Consider the following 22141-nt stretch of genomic DNA (forward strand, 5'->3'; position numbering starts at 1 on the left):
TGAGCGCTTGCGAGAGAGACAAGAGCGTGGCCCTCTGGTGGCGAGTAAAGGAGGTGTTTTTTCTAACATAAAAACTATGTAATTACACTCTGCGTGACTGTGTTATTACTTCTCCTGGGAGTCGAAATAAACGAATGATCGAATTAAGAAAGAACTATATAGAAACCACAATATTTAATTATATTTTACCGAGTAAATAGTCCTGTTCTTGGAAATCGGCCTGTAACTCGATGCATCGTCCAAGGACTCCAGTTTACGAGGGTATCCAAACGAACGTCCAACGTCCACGAAGACACTCGAATACTTTATTTGGCCACTGACTCACACTGTCGCCGCGTCACGCCATCTATCTCGCGGTTCGGCAATGAAATTTGCTTTTTCGTTCCCGGTCACGAACGGGACGATAAGTTCGTGTCGTTCGTTACGTATTATTATTGTTTTTCTGTTTGCCTTCGACGTCGAGGCAAACGTTGCCGCCCGTTTCATAATTCGAACGGCATCGTCACCGATCGTGACAACGATTTATCGCCCCCCTCCGGTCGGCGGTCGAATCATCCCAGCAAACCTCGAGCGTAATTCCGACGGACGAATTTTATTCACATCGCGCGCCAAATTCAATGGGACCGCGAACGCAAACATTGCGGGTGTCGGGGACGGACAAAACGCCTCGTTACGTCCGCGAAAAATTGCCCGAAATCCCGAAACGCATTAATTCCCTGTCCCCCGCGGGACTGGATAATGAGCACAAGTACAAACGTTTATCGATCTTCCGCCCAGTTGTGTTTTATTTAGCTTCCACGTTTTTCTCGACCGGAGGATCCAGGGGGTCGTTTTTGTAGAAAATTTCATGTAGTGTTTTTTGGTGGTCATAGACTTTTAAAAATGTTATGTTTAACACTTTGACTGCCACGTTACTCATATGTGGGTGACAGAACTTTTAACAGCGAAACTAAAACAATTAATTCTCAAGTTAAAATGTTAAAGAAAATAAATTTTAATAGGCTTCGTAAATTTTAATGAGTATCAATTTTAATTGTATCAAAAAAGAAAAAGAACTTCCCAATATCCCAGTCGTCTAAGGCAGGGCCTGCTATAAAGCCTTACTGATGAGACCCCACTGGCAGGCCTGGACGAAAGGCGCCCCCTCTCCTTTCCTTTTCTGTCCTACTCGCAGCGAAGCAGCGCCACCAGTGGCTAATGCGTGAGGTAGTAGGGGAAGTAGTGGGCAGTCACTAGAGTAGGGGTGTCAACACTAGCCTTCTCGTCGCGTAAGCACAGTATTTTTTATAGAGAACTTTAAGTATCTGAAAGTTATATTCTGTATGGTATAATCGACTGAAGAATATCAAAGGGGCGTTAAAGTACAAATTCAAATTGTACGATGTCCGAATATTAATTCGATTCGCCATAATTCTGGATCGAACGTCGAGGCTACAGAAGCTACCCTCCAATTTCCAATATTCGCCCGCGAGTGCGTGAAAGCTCGTCGAAATGCTCAGCCGGAAGGGTCTCGGTTCGTTCGGCCTTCAATATCCTTTCCGTTCCCAGCGACAGAGGGAGGGGGGCGCCGGAGGGAGGGACGCGAAGTTAACATCCGTTTCATCCGTAAATAGGTCTGAAAACGTTGGAAAGGAGTTTCCAGGGATCCGTAGGAGGCCGCGTGGCAGGCTCGCGTCGAGGAGCCGAGGAGGCTTTTCAAATCCGCGCAACGGAAGGCCCGTCTGTTTGCACGGAGGCCCTCCATTCACGCCGTCTGGAGCGAATCAATATTGATACGGACTTTATATGTGGAACGCGGCCGTCGTACACACCGTTCCGATGGAATGCAATATTAATAGGACGCACGAACAATATACACCGGCTACCTGTGTACACGGTACGTGCGCCCATATTTGTTTAGGCACCCTGGGGTGCCACTGTCCTCGTAGTCGTCGTAGATAACGAGGTGCCAACGAGCAGACGCCATTGTACGTTATTTCGAACGGTGGGACGCGTGTCTCTTCCCCGAAAAAAGGCCCAATCGCTATTTCCAAATATACGAATTTTTACGAGACTTTTTAGATTTTAGACGATTGTAAATTTTTTGAATCGTGAATTTTTATAACTATTGACAATTATGGTATTCTTACTGGTATCAAAGATATTGATAGATTGCAAAGACTAGTTGAAGAAATTTACGACGTGTGGTAACATCTTCCAACACTCGCCAGCAGAGGGCTACGTTAAACTTGTCTCTCTCGCAAGTACTCGACCGACCCTGCTATTCTTACATATACGCTCTTCCACTAGTAATTCAATGTCACACAAATAAATGGTTATTCATTCATTTATAGAATGATCACAATTTGCAAAAATTCAGGCCTAGGAAATTTTGAACAATTTTGATCAGAATCTGCGAATGGACGAGGGGAACACGGTGTACGTTTCAAAGCATCCGCAAACAAAATCCTGGGAACGGAAAGGAAGGCAGTCCCGTGGCCCCCGGGAGATCATTTCAAATACAATCATACTTTCGCTATTGCGCAAGCTATTCGCTCAGAATTACGACGAAATTCAGCTCTGTCTCTGAAACCCGGTAATCCAACAACGATAGTTCCAACATTGTTACGAAAGGTGTCGTAAAAAGTCCATTCAACCGTCGGTTCCGCGACACCTATACCGCCGCGATATCAATTTATCGCGGCGAGACGAGCCCGAAGGAGAAAGGCTGTCTCGATCCAGAACGAGATACTAACGAGCACGGGACGAAGAGGCAACGGGAACGAGAGGGGAAGAGCGGAACGACGACTATAGCCGACGGTGGCTCCTTTCGAAGGATTATGAAGTTGATACGAAATATGCAGGAACGACACGGGTCAGGGGGGGAAGTTAGGGCTCCCCGGTAAATTAGAAATTCTAACGAAGATTAAGACGAGGCTCGTCCAGCCTCGCCCCCCGAAGCACCTGGCCCGGATCTATGCAAAACGACGCTTAAAACCGAGCACGGAATATACGGCGAGGATAAAAATGGCCGACCCGGGAGTAGGCTCTCAGGCTACGCGGAACGTTTCCCCGAAGACTGCGTCGACTTCTTCGCGCGCTTCAACGACACTGTACCTTCGACCGGGCATAATGCCCCGCGACTTTAATACCTCGCGGACGAGCCAAGACACGCGGCAATACGCCCGGGGACGATCGTTCGACCGTAATTTATTCATCAAACGCGGCGAGATCGCCCCGAGTTACGTTTCAGCTATTTTTCGCGCGTATCGTTCTCGACGCGTTCGTGAAGGTTCGAAGCGAATTCTCTTCTGGAAAAATCGTCGACTTTCGACGCTATCCCCGTGTCTGGAATTCCAAACATTTTATGTTATAGGACGGGTCATGTATTTTCAATATTACTTAAATTACTTAATTTGGTCATCTGGCAAATGTACTTTTTTTGGCAATAGAGATTATGGTACCCTAACGCCATTAAGCCATTCAGCATACTTAATTAGTTTCAAGGGGCAATTTGGTCCATCAAAAATTCAGTATCGTGGACAAATTTTTCGTCAAAATTAAAAAATTTCAAATCGGTCTGGAAAAATTATTTTCGGTTGAGGGGGTCAATTACAATCATTTTTGGTGAATAGACATACCCCCGAAATCCTACACATTTTCGAGAAAAAAATTCCGAAAGGTGGACAATTTTTTCGACGAAATTAAAAAATTTCTAATTGTTTTAAAAAAATTATATTAGTTGCAGTGGTCAATTAGAATATTTTTTGGTCATTAGACCTACCCCCCAAATCCTACCCACTTTCTAGAAAAAAATTCAGTATGGGCGGAACTTTAAACGTTAATAACTTTTTAACGAAGCCTCCATCAACAAATTAATATTCTTGATTTTCGTCCTATTTTAACCTCTAGAATCTCCCATTAAAATTTTTCCCAGGAGTGACCGCACACTCTGTATATTTGTTAATAAATAAACGTGATTGTAAATAGTTATTATAATATCTATTTGCTAAATAAATCAGCTCCACGAATCTTATGGGAGCCAACCCCCTGGTTATTGAAGATAAATACGAAAATTTGAACTTTTTAAAATGTAAATTTAAAATAATATTTTATAAAAATTCACGAATGTTATTAACATCCCATTATTAGCTTACGCACGCGATCGTAATCAAAAGTATAATCATCGCGTTATTACTCAATCATACCCGCGACGACGTATTCATGGATCATAATTATTTATTAGTCGATATCACGGTCATTAATAATTCATTCGATCGCGCGGTAATCGTAATCGTTAATCACTAATCGGATCGCGCCTTAACACTGGTTACAAGAGCGTACGCGTTTATTTAACGTGGCATCTTCATCGCATGCACAATGTTGTGCTTATGGTCCTTCGAATAAAAATTACGAACAGGTTCTAGCGCGAAGTAATTAATAATTATTACTGGCGGTCGTTCCTAATAGATCGAGATCTACACGCGTTACAACCAGTCCTACAGAACGTACCTTTAATTGCCTATTTCAAGAATTCATTTATCTTAATGCTGTATGCATTACTGTATTAGTTAACGGTAAATTTATATTGCGACAAGATTAAACACAATGTTCGATATATCCTATTTATATTCTTTGCTTACAATTTTCTCCTTGATTTCGTACATTTATTTCTAATTTTCTATTTTTACCCTGCATCGATATCGATCGTCGATCTGCAATTTCACGGGTCAGTCTCGAATCGGAGTGGGGAAAAAAAAAGAAAAGTGAAAATCGATAGGAACGAAGAGGCGACGAAAAACACGTTCGCGTGTGTACGGGCTGCTACGGTATTTACCGATTCTACGTTTAACTGGATGTTTTCGGGGTTGGGTATAAAACCGAGACCGGAAGGAGGGTGGAACGCGAGGGATGGCCTGGCAAAAACGTCGAAATATGGCGGGCCTCGCGGAGGCGGCCGTATAATTTCCGACTCAGCGCGCCTCGCCGAATTCTCGTCAGCGTTTCATTCGTTGGGCTCTCCAACCCTCGACCACCACCCCCGCACGAATACACACACGTACGGACGTGTGCGCAGACCTGTTCTCACCCTTTTCGACCGCAGTTTGTCTGCATTAATGCGCGACAACGTTCGACGTTGAAAAACGAGGGAAAAATTAATTCGGTTAAATAAAACTAACAACGAATTCTACCGTTAGTGCTATAGTTAAACCAGATAATAAGTTAGGTCTCGATATTTTTATTTGGCGCGTAAGGTCGAAATAAAATTAAAATAATTACGAAGTCCACGCGAGTTACGATTATTCCGCGCCATTCGATTAAGCTATCCGGAAAATTTAATTAAACACGTTTCGGAGGAGCGCCTCTTAAACAATCGATATCCGACGGACCAAACAATATTCCATTAATTTCTTTTTTTTTTTTTTTTTTGCTACAAAAAGTCCAATATTCATGCTACCGTACGCTTTGAAGGCATTTCCCCGTTCCCCCGTTCTGTTCCATTTTTACGAAACGGCGAAGAGCTTTCAACTTTCAGGAAAATCGTATCGCGCCGGAAGCGCGCCGCGAGTGCTGTTAATTTTTTTACGAGGCCGTTACTCGTTAATGCCCTTTGAAGAGGCATTAAAGACCGCGATACGCGGGATAGTCGGTAGCTCCGGCTCGCTATCTTCCACACCCGCCTACTGCCGTTGAACTATTTCCGTGGCGCGACCGTGAACGCGGAATGTAGGCCCTTGTCACGCGACGAAAGGTCAACTCTCGGAGCACGTGAGCAATTTCCAGGAAACTGCCCCCCGCGTACGCGAGACTCGCATCGATCGCGAAATCGTACGATCTTTTTCCCCCCCGGTCGACCACCAGTCGTTACCTCTCAACAATCTCTAGAAATCCGTAGAGAATTTAAAAAAAAATGACACTACTGCAGTATAAACTGAAGGATTGTTCAGTTCATGAGCAATGGCGGAGGCAAAAGGCGTTACGCGTTCATGGAGATCAGGCATTAGGCCCGCGTTCTTTTATCTCCCTTCCAGAGTATAGACTTTGTATCATATTATAGACTTGTACGAGATTGCTTTTTATATTAATCATATATCCGTTGTTAAACGTTTGTTCGATACATTCAAGTGAATATGATTTTTGTACTGCGTAACTCTGACATAAATAGACGTCGAACGTTTCTATTTCGTTTGCTTGCACCTGCAAGACGACAAAAAACAGTATCTCCGTCGATAACGTTGGTGTCTGGTTTCGTCGAACGGAGCACGTGCATGTGGCAACACATTCGAACGCGTCGAAAAAACACAACGACCGTTGGCCGCCTGACTTTGTTCCACTGTGCATCGTCGTTCCTCCTTGGGTGACCCAGACAGGGGCCTGTGTTGTTTTTGATGCGGGGAAGGACGACGGAATGCAGCGAGACAATCGTGAATCATTCAACGTTCGAAGGATTGTGTGAAACGTTTACCGACTGTTATTAACCTCTTCAGGGACGAATTTTTTTTTTCTGGTCTATTTATTATTGACAGTAACTATAATTATAAAAAAAAAACAAAATGTGACCAAGGGGGTGAAGAGGTTAAACGTGGTTATAATAGATTTTTAGGTTAGGCTGAACACTCTTCGTCTCATATGTGTACTTATCACTTCGACGTTATTACAAGGCCTATATCACGAAACAAAACAACAGTATCTATATTACATTGTAGGTGTCGCTTTAAAGAAGATAAGGTAGTTATCTTCCAGATTAAAATTACATTTATCCTTTCAACACTGACATAGCGGACGAGTGAATAAAAGATTAACGATGAGAACTTTTCTATACCTCTAACATTAACGCTAAATAAGTCGAATGAAATTCGAGTTACTTCTCCGTTCGATTCGCGAGACCGTTTTATCGAGGTCCGGCGATCGACGGGGAGGAAACGGCGAGCGTAGAGAAGCGGCTGGCGATGGTGGTTTCGCGTGCGCTGGTAATCGCCGGGCAGGAATCTCGCCGCGAGCCAGCCGCGTTGTAAACAAACGTTACGTCAATCAGGACAACGATCCGAGAGTGATGCAAGCGAACGCGTAACGGGGTTCGGCACGGAGGCGCGATACGAAACCGATAAGGAGCCCACGGCCGCCTCTCACCGTCGCGTCAGCTGATTCTACGACTGCCATGCCGTGCCACGACCAGCGTCCAAGTTCGCGCGATTCGTTAGACCAGAACACCGGCGTAATGAGGAAGAGGAGGCGAGGCCAGAGTTCCCGGCGATTCTCGGAAGAACCTAGCGGTGCTATGTCGCGATACGGAACACGGTAGAACCCGTAAAAGAAACGTATCGAAAAATATTCGTACAGTATTGGTACCAGAGTGTGGATAAATAAACTCTTTTCAAACATAATATTTTATATACTGTTCACAAATCGGTCGAATTCGGAAGTTTCAATTTCTATAAATATATGATTCCCTGGCAAAAATTTTAATGGGAGATTCTAGGGGCCAAAGTAAACCGAAAACCAAGAATACCAATTTGTTTATCGAGGCTTCGTTAAAAAGTTATTAACGTTTAAAGTTTCGCCTGTAGAACGGCAACCTGCTAACAGCTGCGCACGCGCGATAGTGGCTCTCACGCAGAAAACTGTAAGGCTGTCGATACGTCAGTCAGTAGTCTCTCGTGCTGAGTGAGAACCACTATCGCGGAACTTTAAACGTTAATAACTTTTTAACGAAGCCTCGATCAACAAATTGGTAGTCTTGATTTTCGTCTTATTTTGGCCCCAAGAATCTCCTATTAAAATTTTTTCTCAGGCATGGCCAAATACCCTCTGTATAAAGATAACCTCTAAATATTTACGACGAGCCACGTGCATTAAGAAAATTGATATTTATGTAAGGAGGAACCTACGCAAAGCTAGTGTTTGAATATTTATAAAACGTCGAGTCGTGAGACAGTTAGGGTGCACACGGTGCTCGAGAATCCGAGGGTTGCGGAGTCCGAGGCTTGTTCGCGGTCCCCTGCACGCAGAATTCGCGAGACGACAGAAAACGACATCGAGAAAAATAACGAGTTAAACGGTGCCCGGTGAAGTCTCCTCCTCCCGGTAAGTGATTCAATTCCGTTTAAGAGGCACGAGTGGGTTTTGAAGAAGCGAGGAGACCGTTCCCCGCACTCCATACCGGCGGCTATGTGCCTTATCTAGGGTGGTCGCGTTAAATCGTGACGCGTGACTGTGCATACTAAAGACGTATGTACCTAAGCGGCGCTTGTCCCCTTCCTCGGCACGTTTGACCCTCCTGCAATTCATTTGACGTATGTCGAGCGTCGGATAAAACCGTCCGCGAAAGATATAAATCGTTTCGAGATCGTAACGCGGACCGGGGAACTCGCTTTCGATTCCGTATAACTCGAGGCGAGGAGCCATAAAGTCCCCGGGTTTCGGGGTTCGGGGATCGCGCATCCCGTTTTTCCATAAATTTTTATTTTTACGTCAAAGAGCGTCGAAACATTTTCAGCGAAACACGGATGGTCAGTTATCGATACGAAGGGTTAAAATTGAATTATCTACGGTAGAAGATACGCGTCCCTTATTTTCGAACGTAGAGACCCGCAAAATTTGATCGGGTATCGACAGGGCGGTGCCTGGGTGGCTGTTCCTCGTCCGATCCAGGAATTCTGGAATCGCGAATGAATTTTCTATAGGTGGAGTCGTCGATTCCAGACAAGCGACTCGTTTCACGGAAGCCCTCCGTTCGATCGTCGAACACGGGGTAACGCGGAAAACAGAATGGGTTATCGGGCAGCGGCCGTTTCGCCGGCGGCACGGAACGGGATCGCTTATTGGTTTAGTCACGGATCGTTTGACGCGATTGGTCCCCGCGGACTCGCCGGAAAATATGGGTCGAGACGCCCGAGACGAGCCATCTCGTCGGCTACCTTTTTCACTGCGCCCTGCAACGCCAATGCAATTTCCCGGATACCCTAAACGCCGACGCGTCCATTCCGTCCGCGTAAATTTCATCCTATCTCGACCGCGCGCGACTAAGTAGAATAACAGTTTTCAAACTTCGCTCGACGCACGGAGTTCGGGTGGCTCTGATAGTCTAACGCGATTGTTAACAGTTTAGTAAATAGAAATAACTATTGAAATAAAATTGCAACTGTAAATTTGATTTCTACTATTGGGAGACGAGATGTTGGCACGCTACCCACAAGCTAAACGACGCAACGGGCAAGGGGGATCCCTCCCACTATTTGGATTCTTGGCTCGTGATCGCCTTACCCAATAATGACCAAGAATTTAAGAAGTGGAGGGGATTTCTTTCCGATAATAAAAATTTCTTTCAGCTAGCACATTGCGTAGATTAAATAGAATTGCAACACTCGACGTAAATCACCACTTTTGCAGCTCGTTAAACTCGCGAGACTCTGCGTAGACCAAGGCAAACCGAGAACGACAAAATGGACGTCGGTTGCGTAAAGAAAGCGGTACTCACCTTCTCGCGAAGCATGTCCCGCACCCTGGTGGCCTGGCTTCTGCTTCTGTGCAGCTCGAGTTGCAGCTCGAGACACCTCTCTTGCCAATTAAGCTCCTCCACGGCGGTCGAGTATCCATCGAAGCTCTTGGACGCGCTGTAAGCGGGTCTGCTCTCGAGCTTCTCCTTCTTGGCGTCCGAGCTGGCCGCGGCGGTCCTCTGCTCGACGAACAGTCGTCCCTCGGCGAACATCCTGGCCGCGGTTGGTTCGGGCTGCCGACCGGAGAACGAGTACGCCCGGTCGGAGTGCTGATGGCCGGTGCGCGGCGAGGGACCCGGGTCGAAGTTCGACCTGGTCCTGGCCAACACGGCGAGATCCTTGGCGTCGTAGCAGCCCGGCGTCGCGTCCAGATCGGTCTGGGCGGCGAACGTTCGTTGCTTGTCCGCGTACTCCACGTGGCCGCTCGGCTCGGACGTGAAATCGTACGGGCTGCACTTGGGCTTGGTCTCCCTGAGCTCGACATACCCGGCGCTCCTGGCGGTCTCCGCGAACCCTTTGGTCTCCTTTTGGAACAGCAGATTCGGCACGTTCACGTACGGCGAGTCCCTGTTGTGCACCGGCGGCGGCAGGCTGCCGGGGATCGGCTGATGCTGTCCCGTCGCGTTGTTGTTGTTCGCGTGTCTGGGTCGCGGCGGCGGTGCCGGTGCCTGGCGAATCTGACGCGGCCAGAGTCGGGGACTCTCCGCCCCGCTCGACTGGCCCCCCCTACTCGACTCCGGGCCGGACTGTTGCTGTCTCCGTGCGCCGTCCGTCGTTCCTTGGACCATCCCCGACGCCTCGTGGCTACGAACGCCGAGCCTCGGGCTGCACGGCGCCGAGTTCGAGCCGAAATCGGTGGCGAGCCGCGCGATCGGGTCGAGGATCTGCGAGAGCCGGCGCGCCGGTGATCCCCGCACCTCCTCCATCCTGAGCTCGGTATCGCTGGCGGTCGACTGGCTGCGTGTGTCCTCCTCGGTGGTGGTGCGACGCCGCTGGCGTGGACTCAGTGCATCGCTCGGCGGCGCGGACGATCCCTCGCGTTGCCTCCTTGCCTCGAGGGATCACGTTGAAGGGCGCGGAACAACGGGCGTCGCGGCCATCTCGGGGCGATCACGATCTCACGCGCTGCTACGGGCATCGTTGCTCACATCCTCACGGCGGATCTGCGACCTAAACACACATTTTAATCACGGGTTTAGCATTTACTCGGACCTTCGAACCTGGGGTTGCGCTCTTTTCGTTTTGATTACAAGCACCCTAGAAATACGGCGACACTTGGCGCTCTTTACTAAATACTCGACTGTTTCTATATATACGCTCGTCGACTGACCGATCCATTAGCATAAATGCTCGAGCGAGGCATGAATCAAGGGGTACCCGGCTCTCTGTTTTCTCGAGTTGGAACTCGAAGGAAAGGTGTCCAAGAGCGGTTTCGGACGGGGGACACTTGGCCCGGGTGACTGATGTCCGTAACACTCGGGTCGTCGAATCGAGTGGCCCCTCGAGGCCACTTGCACGGCTGACGTCACCAACTACCCCTCTATTTAGATATCGTTATAAGTCGAATTTACCCCAACGATGACCTTGATGGGACAGCCAACTGATTTGGCTCTAAGAGTACCGCAATGTGCCAATAACGAATGCCCTATTTTAGGTTTTCACCCTTTCACTATTCGGACCAGTAGTCTCCAAACTTCTTCACACCATGACAAATACGTATGAACTGTCGAAGCAACCCAAGCGACACGGTCACGGATAAGAAAAGAAATCTTTCATTTTGCAACTATCCATCGACTATTTACCAAATGACCAATCCTATCTAATCGCTCGTAACAAAAACACACAGTAGCGTTCCTGTGACTCACAAATCCTCTCAAAGTCGAGCAAGAGAAATCAAAGGTTTGCAACGCGTCATCGCGCTGATCACCTGGACTTCGCAGTCGGTATCCAATTTGCGTCAACGAGATAGTAATAAGGCGCGTGATCGTCCTCTCCCGTCCACCGAGTTTCCACCGTCGTTGCGACCAGGTTACCCGGGATTACGGTCGCGATTTATACCGATTTAATCGTTCCGCCGGCGAAGAGGATTCCTCCGTCGTCTGGTCGTCGTAACCGGGCAAACGAGCGGCGACAACTTTCGCGTAGTTTGTTCGCGGGGCCCCACGGTGACGAGGTTAGGCCAGGAAATGGAAGGCAGATATTAACTCGCGGCGAGTGTTTGCACTACTAAATTGAAAGCTGTAACTCTTTGGGGTGTCTCTCGAAGCGGCGCACCACCCCCCTCTCTCCCTCTTTCATTTCCTCGACGCAGTTCTTCGACCGACTGACGAGGCGCCCAGAGCCAAAGGGAGGAGGGAGGATCGCGGAGAAAGCTACAGAGAGCCGCGGGAAACGACGACAACGACGACGACGACGACGACGACGACGACGAAGTCGCAGGGCTACAAAGTTTATTTTAAGGTCGACGCTAAAAGGGGCTAAATGAAAAACCGGATGGAGGGGTGGAGCCGTGTAACGTCCCGTTCTGCAATTACCGCGAGAGCGAGACGTCCGCCGCAAAGAGACGCCCGCAGAACAGGAAGAAGTAGCTGCCAAATTGCGCTCCCTGCGACTCCCGGCCCTGCGTCCCTTTCACGACCTATTTCGATGAACGTTCACGATTCCTTTATCATCGCTGCGTCGGAAAAGTAGGGTGAGAGATTGGAACGGGTCTTCCTTGGATTTATAGTTAACGTGATAGCGATCGTTCTGACCAGAGACAAAAGAGAAATGTGGGTCGAGCGACCTGGAAGTCAAACTCTATCAGAATTTAAAGAAGACCCAAGAATAATGCTTCAATTTTTACAGCTAATTAACTTTGAATCAAGGTCAAAATTTTGAGAGAGGGGGGTGGATAAAACTCGCTTTTTAAAAGGGGATTCTCAACGTTGAGACGCGACGCATTTTTGTTGGTATTCTTTTGTCCCCACGGAGTTGGAAGTCTGATCGTTAGGCGGACTGGAGGAGGTCTTGTTCGCTAAAGGGAATCGGGTTTGCGGTGCGAGACTTAATTCGGTGTATTCACGGTCGTGCCTCCAATCCATGAGTACCGAGACCCCCGCTTACGTATGTTCGTTACGTGGCACCGCGGTATCGGGTTCGTGAATCGACTGGTTATCTTAAGCGAATAGATGCTGATTACGAGTTCTCACGCATCCCTAAACGGCAGAAGGCTCTCTTTCGTTGTTTGTTATTTGACTCGCGAGCCGGCTGATCCTATCGCTCTCGAGTGCCGTCTGCATGGTTATTTCGTGAACGATTCGCCGTCTGATTCCGAAACGATGAAACAGTTCAAACTTCCCGTTATACCGTGTTAATTTATTACTTAAAAACGTATTTATAACTTATTTCTAAATTTAGAAGTAATGTATACTTGAGAAATAATTAAGATTTGGCTCACCACGGCGTTCAATGGCAGCACCACGCACGCACGATTCGTGCACTCATGGGGAAGATGACCGTCGCGCTAATCGGCTCAAAGAAAGATGCGCTAAACACCAAAATTGGTCGTCTGCTCATGATTGACACGCGCGCGCATCGATCATATGCATCGATGCCTCGTGGTGGCCAAGTTCTCGGCCATCTTCCCAGTCTTGTTCCAACCGCGTTAGCAATAAGTTGACCGTAACGAACTCTCATCCACGTTTCTCAACTAATGCGATACTATCAAATCGTTTTAAAGGTACTTTCCGTGTAATCTCAAAGTGTTTCAATTAATAAAGTGTCACTACCTCGTTTCGTACATGTGTACTATTTCGTTTCTCGCAAACCCAACACCCAACGTAAAATAAATTTAATTTGAACTCGCGACGAATCGTAGGGCAATTATGATAATGAAACGGATCGGGAGAAGGACCGGAAGGGGCGAACGATGACGCACCGACGCCCGCGGTCGTTTTCCTAAGAGCCCGCGAAGTTTTTTCTGGGCGCCCGGGGAACAGAGAAAATCTGCTTGCAGAGAAAACAGTAATTATACAAATTGGTGCCGCGCGGCCGGAAACCGAATCTTCGTCCAGAAATAACAGCGGGCCCTTTGTGACTCCGGCGGCCTTTCTTCTTCCGTTTGCCCGCCACTTTCGCTCGTGTTTCGTCTCGTCTCTTTATTTCCATCTTATCGCGAGCGCGATGCATGGTCTCTCGACCCGCGATAAAACTCGAGCCGACGAGGAAACGCGCCGCGACATCGTCACGGACGAACATTTTTACGAAACGTTTTTTCGCACGTTGGAACGACCTAAAAACCACCGACACGCTTTATTTTATTCGATCCATGTTTGACTTACGGTCCCATGGAATTTATTTACAAAGTTTATCGCGGTAGTAGAACGAAGACCGGTCCTCGAGTTTGGCGACGACAGCGCGAAGAAATAAATCTTCCGTGGTATATACCCACGGTAAACCTCCGCGATCGCACGCTAAAAGAATCGCAGTAAACCTGTCCGGGCGCTCCACTCGAACGGAAATATCTTTCCATTGGACGCGAACTGTCCCGCGAGTTCGAGCCTCGATGAACAAACGTTACGCAACGCGCTCGTAATCGATAACGATCCTCTCGATGCCAGAGGTGCGCTCGTGTTACGTCGTTACGGCAGCGTAACGCGTATTTTTATCTGCCACGATTGACCGGCCGCCCGCGAAGAAACACAACGATGGATTTCGCGTTTCCCCGACCAGCCGAGGAAACGTCCAGTCGGCTTTACGCGCTCCCCTGCGCCCCGAACCATGCAACAAATCCCTTTCGAAACGTCGCGAAACCATCGAGGCTGAATCCAACGGAGAAATTGAAAATCCTTGGAAAATACTTATTATTTATATTGAATTACGTACGACTGAATCGTAAAGAAATTTTAAATCGTATTTAAACACTCTTGAAATTTTTACAATTCAATTTTGTCGAGGAATGCAGTGTCGCCACCTATGAGACCGATCCGAATGGGATCTCGATGATGTTACATGCCTTTTTCATTTTTTAAAAGTTACACTATGTAGTCTTAAAATATTATTAATAATGGTCTTACTCAAACCATAACAAGTTTGCAAGTCACAAATGTTTATGTCAATTATTTTTCGCCGCTCTGAGAACGTACGATTCGTCAAAATTGAAAGGAAACGCGACGATCCTCCTATTCCAATAAAAATTCCCAACGTCGAGTCCTGTCGACGGAAGATAAGAGCGATCAAATTTCGCATACCTCTGGCCCCGAGGTGTCACAGTTCGGTCGCGAGACCAATCGATCCGAGAAGCTCCAACGATCGGCGACGTTTTAATAAAGCGTCCACGCGACGCTCGTATTCGGCGCTTTTTATTATTACCGCGCTGTAAATCCATCGAAGTCGATATATATCGACGTAGGTTGATTTTATGCGGATTCTCGTCCTCCTCCCGATCTCTCCTCCCCTTTCAACCCCCTTTCTGCCCCCTGTTCCCGAGCAACCGAAACTCTCTCGCGTAATATCGCCGGTTTTACGAGCAAGCGATATCTTTTTCCGCGCGGATACGGTGTACTTTTAGGATTGTCGTTTTCATGAAAGAAACGCGCACCTCTGGACGCCGAGCGTCGCGCCCCCTGGATACACGGGGGCAGAATATACGGCCGCAATAACGGCGAGTTCCGGCGTATAAATCTGAATACCTACTCGAAATACGTAAATCTCCCCGATCAGATTCGACCCGCGACCGTTACCCCGTGTTTCACGCCCCCACCCCCCTCCACGAACATTAACCCCGGCGTCAACTTTTCGAATCTGGGCTACCTCGCGAGTATCTGGGTCTACCGACTCTTTCCTTCTTCCTGAGAACGAATTCCCTACTACAGAAACGCGAGACGACGATTCTAGAACACTGCGATTCGGTTTTAGAAACGTTAATCATGAAAACACCAAAAGGGTGTAGGAATATGGGGGTTCAAATGAGCAAAACTCGACTTCCTCTCAGTAACACATATTTAATGAGCACGAGGCTTTGTTACAGACAAAAGGCACACGGTACAATAGTAGTATGTCGGAAGAACTCCAGGTGGCGCAGAAACAAATGGCGCTCTATTTCTAACAAAGGGTGGCCCACGATCAGAAATGAATTTCTTACCTTATTTTGATTATCATGTTTTATTATTTTGTACACTAGTGTAAAATACTAAAATTGAAAAATAATCGCAATCGACCTAACCTCAAACCCGTCGACAAATTTACCGGACGGCGAAGGAATCAAAATTGAGCGAAATAATATTTTAAGGCGGCGTTCGCCGGCAGGAACACGGCTCGTCGATCGATCGCGGGACTTAATTCTTAATCGTAATAAAATTACGTATTCATAGAAGGACGGTTTGTTCTTTTTAGGTTAGTTTCACCCTCGTTCTGTCGCGGAGTAGGCCTACGTGGAACGTTGCGTTCAGACCACATGTACCTACATAATGCCCGGTTCGTATATAGAGGCGGCAGCTAGTGGTCCCGCAGAGTCCATGAATAAATTTCGAATTAACTTTCGAACGGTTTTCGCGTTATACGAGGCGCGACGGAAGCCCTCTTCAATCTGGCCAGCTCCTCCGAGACGCAGTCGTTATAATGCGAAGGGCTCCATTCCGCGCGGAAGGATCCGAAGAAAAAAATCGTTCGAACATACGTGTCCCACAACAAATTTGCTCCACGTTTTTTTATACATTTTTTTAAACGTTCAATTTTCCAACGTTTCGAACCTAGACTTTTGTATCTACGTTTCAAACTGATGTACACCTTATCCCAGTTTCTAGAATCACCTAGTACGATAAACATAAGACATTATTTAATCACATTGAAACAAAGATGGCTAAAATGTTTCGTAAAAGCAATCGTGGCAATCAGATTTTACCCAATACTCGCGAACCGATGCAAATTACGTAAAAGGTTTTCTTTTACAACGAGTAACGACAGCCATTTTCGAACACAGTCCCTTCGGCCAACGTCGAAAATATCCCCGGGTGTCTCTCGGCCCGTGAAAAGTTAATTCGAACCGCCTCCGAATTAATCGAAACCAATTTACGGACGAGATCATCAATAACTCATCCTCCAAATTAACCGACCATTCTACTCGGTGTACCACCATAAATCACGGGTATTCAAGCTCCATCTACCTTTAACAAGCCTCCGCCCGGCACCACAATTCTCCGATTCTTCTCGCATTAAAAGAGAGCCGCACGGTCGCCTCGTGGAGCGCCGTGGCTCGACAATATCCCAACGTCAACCGACGAGACTCGGCCGATTCCGGCCGGCGAGCGTTCCTCCTCGAGCCGCGATTCCCCTGCAGGGATCTTGGAAAAGAAGATGTTATCGCGTTTGTAGCGAAGAACGGCGCGGTGTTCTTCGTTTCCACGCAATTCCATCGGTCGCGGTTAAAGCGTAATGCCGCTGGCGGAGCGGATTCCGCGCGGTTGCACGCGTAATTGCCGTTCCGTGAAAAATAAACGACCGATACGTTCCTCGTTAACTGCAACTCGCACAAAACTATTTCGTTAAACCGAAAATACAGTAATGTGATCCTTGAAACGAGCCCCAGACGCGATTCCGCGAATTCGTGAGTCGAACGTTCCTATCTCTTCCAACTTGGGGGGATCCCCCCTTGAAGCCAGCGGAGCGTGAAAGACACCGTTTAAAAAAAAACCAGATTAGCTGAGCTGCCGTTGACGGTTACGGTTTTTATACAATACAATGCTTTTTTTTCTCATCTGCTCTCCTTTGCTCGATGTCCTTTTCTACAGCTGTCGCGACTCCGAGACTCATCGTTATCTGCTGGTGTCGAATTTCGTCTCCGCCGAGTAGAAAATAAACGTAACGGTCATCCTCGGACCGTTACGATTCCCACGATGCTTTTCTCGGAAACCAAAGTCCGCCCACGCAAAAAAATTCGTTTCACGATTCCTTCTCGTTTCTCGTCGAGAGATCACCTTGTCTCGAGCCGCGATTTTCACCGGGCACGCATATCGACACGGCACCCTGATCCTCCACCGTCCCACCCCGACGATTCTCCCCTTTTTTCCGCGAGTCAGCCTCGTCACATCCACCCCTCCCTTCTGTTATGTATTATTTATGGCCCGATAGATCCCCGCAGAACGAATCCGATTCTTTCCCGACTCCGACGGACGCCCGGCTCCTCGGGGTAATTTATTCGACACCCTGTATGCAAAGACGGGACGCGTAGCTTCTTCGAATTCTACGGTAGAAGAGCTCTACTTGTTCGATTACCGAGAACGGCCGCCTTTCTCTCCGCGTGGCCCGCCTAACACCCTCCTATAAATCTTTCTTTTAGATTCTATTCGTTGTTTGGCCCGTTGTTCGACCGCGAGTCGCGAAAGATGTCGAACGACTTATCGCGAACGCTACCGGGACTATGAATTCCACACTTCGCGGTACAGTAGCTCCCTCTTGAATCCATGCTCGGTTGCGAGAAATATCTTTTCTTTTACGACGTATGAAATAGCTCGAAAACTTTCGAATTTTCACTATTAAAAAGAAAGTATATATACAGGGTGTTCGGTCACCTCTGGGAAAAATTTTAATGGAAGATTCTCGTGACCAAAATAAGACGAAAATTAAGAATATCAATTTGTTGATTGAGGCTTCGTTGAGAAGTTATTAAAAAAGTTCAAATCGTTCTGGAAAAATTATTTTCGGTTGCGGGGGTCAATTACAATCATTTTTGGTGAATAGACATATCACCGAAATCTTACGCACTTTTGAGAAAAAAATTCAGGAACGTGGACAAATTTTCGTCAAATTTAAAAAATTTCAAATCGTTCTAAAAAAATTATATTTAGTTGCGGGGGTCGATTATAATCATTTTTGGTCAATAGACACACCCCCGAAATCTTACGCACTTTCGAGAAAAAAATTCAGGAAGGTGGACAAATTTTCGTCAAAATTAAAAGATTTCATATCATTCTAAAAAAATTATATTTAGTTGCGAGGGTCGATTACAATCATTTTTGGTCAATAGACATACCCCCGAAATCTTACGCACTTTCGAGAAAAAAATTCAGGAATGTGGACAAATTTTGGTCAAATTTAAAAAATTTCAAATCGTTCTGGAAAAATTATTTTTGGTTGCGGGGGTCAATTACAATCATTTTTGGTGAATACGCATACCAGTATTATTAAAAATGAATGACGTTATATTGACTCTGTTCGTAAAAGTGTAAAATCGTTCAAAGTGTATATTACTCGTAGCTTTTTCGTTCTTTTAGAGTCTTCTTACGAGAAGCAAGCGTTGTACTGTCGTTAAATTACCATTTACATTACCATTAACACCTCGATTCGACGCGAATCGTACATTTTCCTTATCTCGATCGCAGCGGGCCCTAGCGGAATTATCATCAAACAGTCGAAACATGACGAGTCGTCAAAATTTTAATGACTACCCGCGCCGGGAACGCGACGAGACGATTCTTCAAAGACGAAGCTCTGGCGTCGCGCGACGCCTGGCATTCCTTCCCAGTCAAAGATGTTTCTATTTCTCATTCTATCCGTCCTTCGTGTTGCTTCCCGTGCAATTTCACCGTGGCGTTCGATCGGCCGGCTGACCAGTCGTTCGCGTACACGCAGGAAAATAAAGGACGTCTCGCGTGGAGTCGCGTGCGAAGAAACTATCCCGCGGATACGTGACGCGAATACATCGGGGATGCTAATTGCGGGTAGAAAGGGCATGCACGGAACCTCCGTCGCGAAAATGCACGGGAAAATGTCGTACCCGTGTCCACGGGGACGAAACTTTTCAACGAAAGGGACGACCCGTCGCCCGATGAACCCTTTTCGATCGACCGACGTAATTACAACTTTTCCACGTTGCTCGTGGAGCCGGCCAGGCAAAGGACAATGGCGGAAAACGTGAGATTCCGACGATCCTATTTCCGGAATACGGTCGCGAAAAAAAATAGAAAAATCTCGTTGGCAGTTTTATAGTCTTAAACGAAACTAGGTGTTTTCAACTTCCGTGGCATCGTAGACGATATCGAGAGGAATTCGACGAATTGCTACGCGATGACCTTCCAATGACATTGAAGGAAAAATTGCCACGATGTTTGAAACAATTCGAAACGACACGAAGGCTGAGACGTCACCGATTCGACGGAGGCGTCGAGGATTTCTCGAGCCTTTTTCTTTCGCGTCGAACGATATACACGGTGTCGCGGATAGTTTCGAAAATGAGATCGTTCGGGAAGAAGCAATGTCCGCCAGATTGCGATCGTCGGGTCTCTTTTATGACGTCGAATCTGTCGGCGTGACCCCGACGTTCCGCCAATGGCCGAATATATCTAGTAATAATCGGACCGATATTGCGGGGAATAACGGTACGGGAATATCGTCCCGTGTAGCAATGTAAAACGCGAATACATTCCCGCGGGCTCACGACTTTGGAAAAAGTCGTCGGAAACCACGAGAGTTTTACGAGGGGGCGAAGAAAAGGGGACCTCTATGGAAATCGTGTGAAGGGCGATAAAAATAGAAGAACGGCGCGAGAAGTTTAAAAGGAGGGACCAAGAGGGCGGGTCAAAGCGCGAGCAGGAGAATGGAAAGAGAAAGGAGTCTCGATCGAACGAATGAGAGAGCGAAGGTGAGTGAAAGTGAGCGAGCAAGAGTGAATGAATTAAAACGAACGAATTAGCACTGGACAGATTCGAAGACCCAATAACGAATCAACGAGACAGAAAAAATTACTTAACGCAAATAAATCGAAACAAATAAGATATATAATATAAAACAGAAAAATGTTCTTCCTGTCTGTCGTAAAAAAAAAGAAACTTTTTAATCGATAATTTAGTTGTACCGTAAGCATGTCAGCAAAAAGTTTCATCAACAGGATATGCAGAGATTTGCTTCACATAATACGACGGATGTGTGTGACAGGAATAATGGAGAGCCAAATTGGATGAAATTCAAAAGCGATTATTTTGTACGTTAGAAATTTAAATCGGTCACGGAGAAGAGACGTAGAGAGACCCTGACACCGCAATTACATATTCCTACCTATTTTTCAAATGGGCATGGGCCAGGTCATGACCGAGACACTTAGACGGCCACGTCACCGATGACTCGAAATTGTTTCGCTTGTTAAAGCGATATGTCGCCGACGACAAACTCGCTTATCGGGATTCCAAAATTGGCAAGGACGCGACAAGACTTCGGCCCGTCCTTGGCACGCACGAAACTCGAACAAGACCGTGAGTCACAATGGAGGACCCCGGTAATGTTTACTTCCGAGCTGCATCACAGACTATCGTTAATAAATCGTTTTCGAAAACTATGACGCGTCACACGGTGGCTAATCTCATAGATCTAGCTGGATAAAATGAAAATGTTAATGTTATCGAAACAGCCCCACATAACAATGTGGAATGGTTAAAACAAGGAATAGAATTTCAAAATCCTATAACATCATTGTTATTATTATTATTATTGTTGTTATTCAAGAACCTCTCTTTTTTGAGGTTACATCTTGTCCATCTTTCAGAAAGTTTATAACAAAGATTTATAATTTTATTTCCAACAATTTTCAATATTTTTTCTCCAGCATTTTCGACATCAAAATAATTAACAATAATTATTACTATTATTAATATCATCATCATTATTATTATTATTGTTATTCAAGAACCTCTCTTTTTTGAGGTTACATCTTGTCCATCTTTCAGAAAGTTTATAACAAAGATTTATAATTTTATTTCCAACAATTTTCAATATTTTTTCTTCAGCATTTTCGACATCAAAATAGTTAACAATAATAATAATTATTATTATTAATATCATCATCATCATCATTATTATTATTATTATATTACGATGCGTTTATATTATCGTTAAAAAGCCATGAATATGTATAAGAAACAAATAGTGAGTAGTCTTAAGAAATTTGTCGATTTAGATCGTTTAAATTGCCCGCCGTGCGTCGCCACGTTTGGATATACGCGTCAAGGTTCCTCATTATCGTAAGTTTAACGAAAATAGAAACCGACCGGACAGAATTCTACCGCCAAATTAAACGATACGAACAGCTAGAGCGTAATTGTAGCAACCTTAATGCCCCCACTGACTTTCCTTCCTGCAATTTGAATCACGAACGGATGCGCAAAACTCTAACAAGCTCGGAATCGAATCAAGCCAAGTTAAATAATAAGAACAATTACAGAATTGAACACCGTAATCTCGCCGTCGAACTACGCGCCGTTAAGGGTCATTAATAACCATTAGGAAAGCACTTGAGCATTTCCGGTGCAGGTGAAGGAGGATAGTAATAATTTGAAACCATTAGACTACGTAAGTCGATTAAACAATGACGCGGAACAACATACGCGACGTTTCGCTGCGAAGATCCGACTCTTTGGGGCACGCTGGGATTAACAGTGTCCCACCTTTTTGATGCATCGTAATACATAGGTTTATATTTCGTCTTATTTATGTAAAGCAGTTGGTAATATCTTCAACAAATGTTACAATACAGGTTCATCAATTGTTGGAAGCGGAAGGTTTATTGCGCCCAATTTAATTAAACTATTACTATTTTTTTATGTTATTACATTATGTGATTTATTAATAAAAATATACCCAATTTTGTTTGATTTAAAACGCAATAAAATTTCTATGCAACATGGGACTATTTTATT

At 46.1% G+C, this 22141-nt stretch overlaps 1 protein-coding gene across 4 annotated transcripts in view; it reads right to left on the minus strand.

The window, feature by feature from the left end:
• LOC122403227 (uncharacterized protein CG43867) overlaps positions 1-22141 on the minus strand; it is a 152954-nt gene that overhangs the window by 125651 nt on the left and 5162 nt on the right. For all 4 annotated transcript variants that reach the window (XM_043406629.1, XM_043406616.1, XM_043406607.1 and 1 more), the window contains exon 2: positions 9458-10646. In XM_043406629.1, the coding sequence (XP_043262564.1) occupies positions 9458-10402 (945 nt within the window). In that variant the 5' untranslated portion in view covers positions 10403-10646. The remainder of the gene's footprint in view (positions 1-9457; positions 10647-22141) is intronic.

The sequence above is a fragment of the Colletes gigas genome, unplaced genomic scaffold, assembly GCF_013123115.1.
Source record: "Colletes gigas isolate AHSC1104 unplaced genomic scaffold, ASM1312311v1 Colletes_gigas_Sc00002, whole genome shotgun sequence".
NCBI classification, from domain to species: domain Eukaryota; kingdom Metazoa; phylum Arthropoda; class Insecta; order Hymenoptera; family Colletidae; genus Colletes; species Colletes gigas.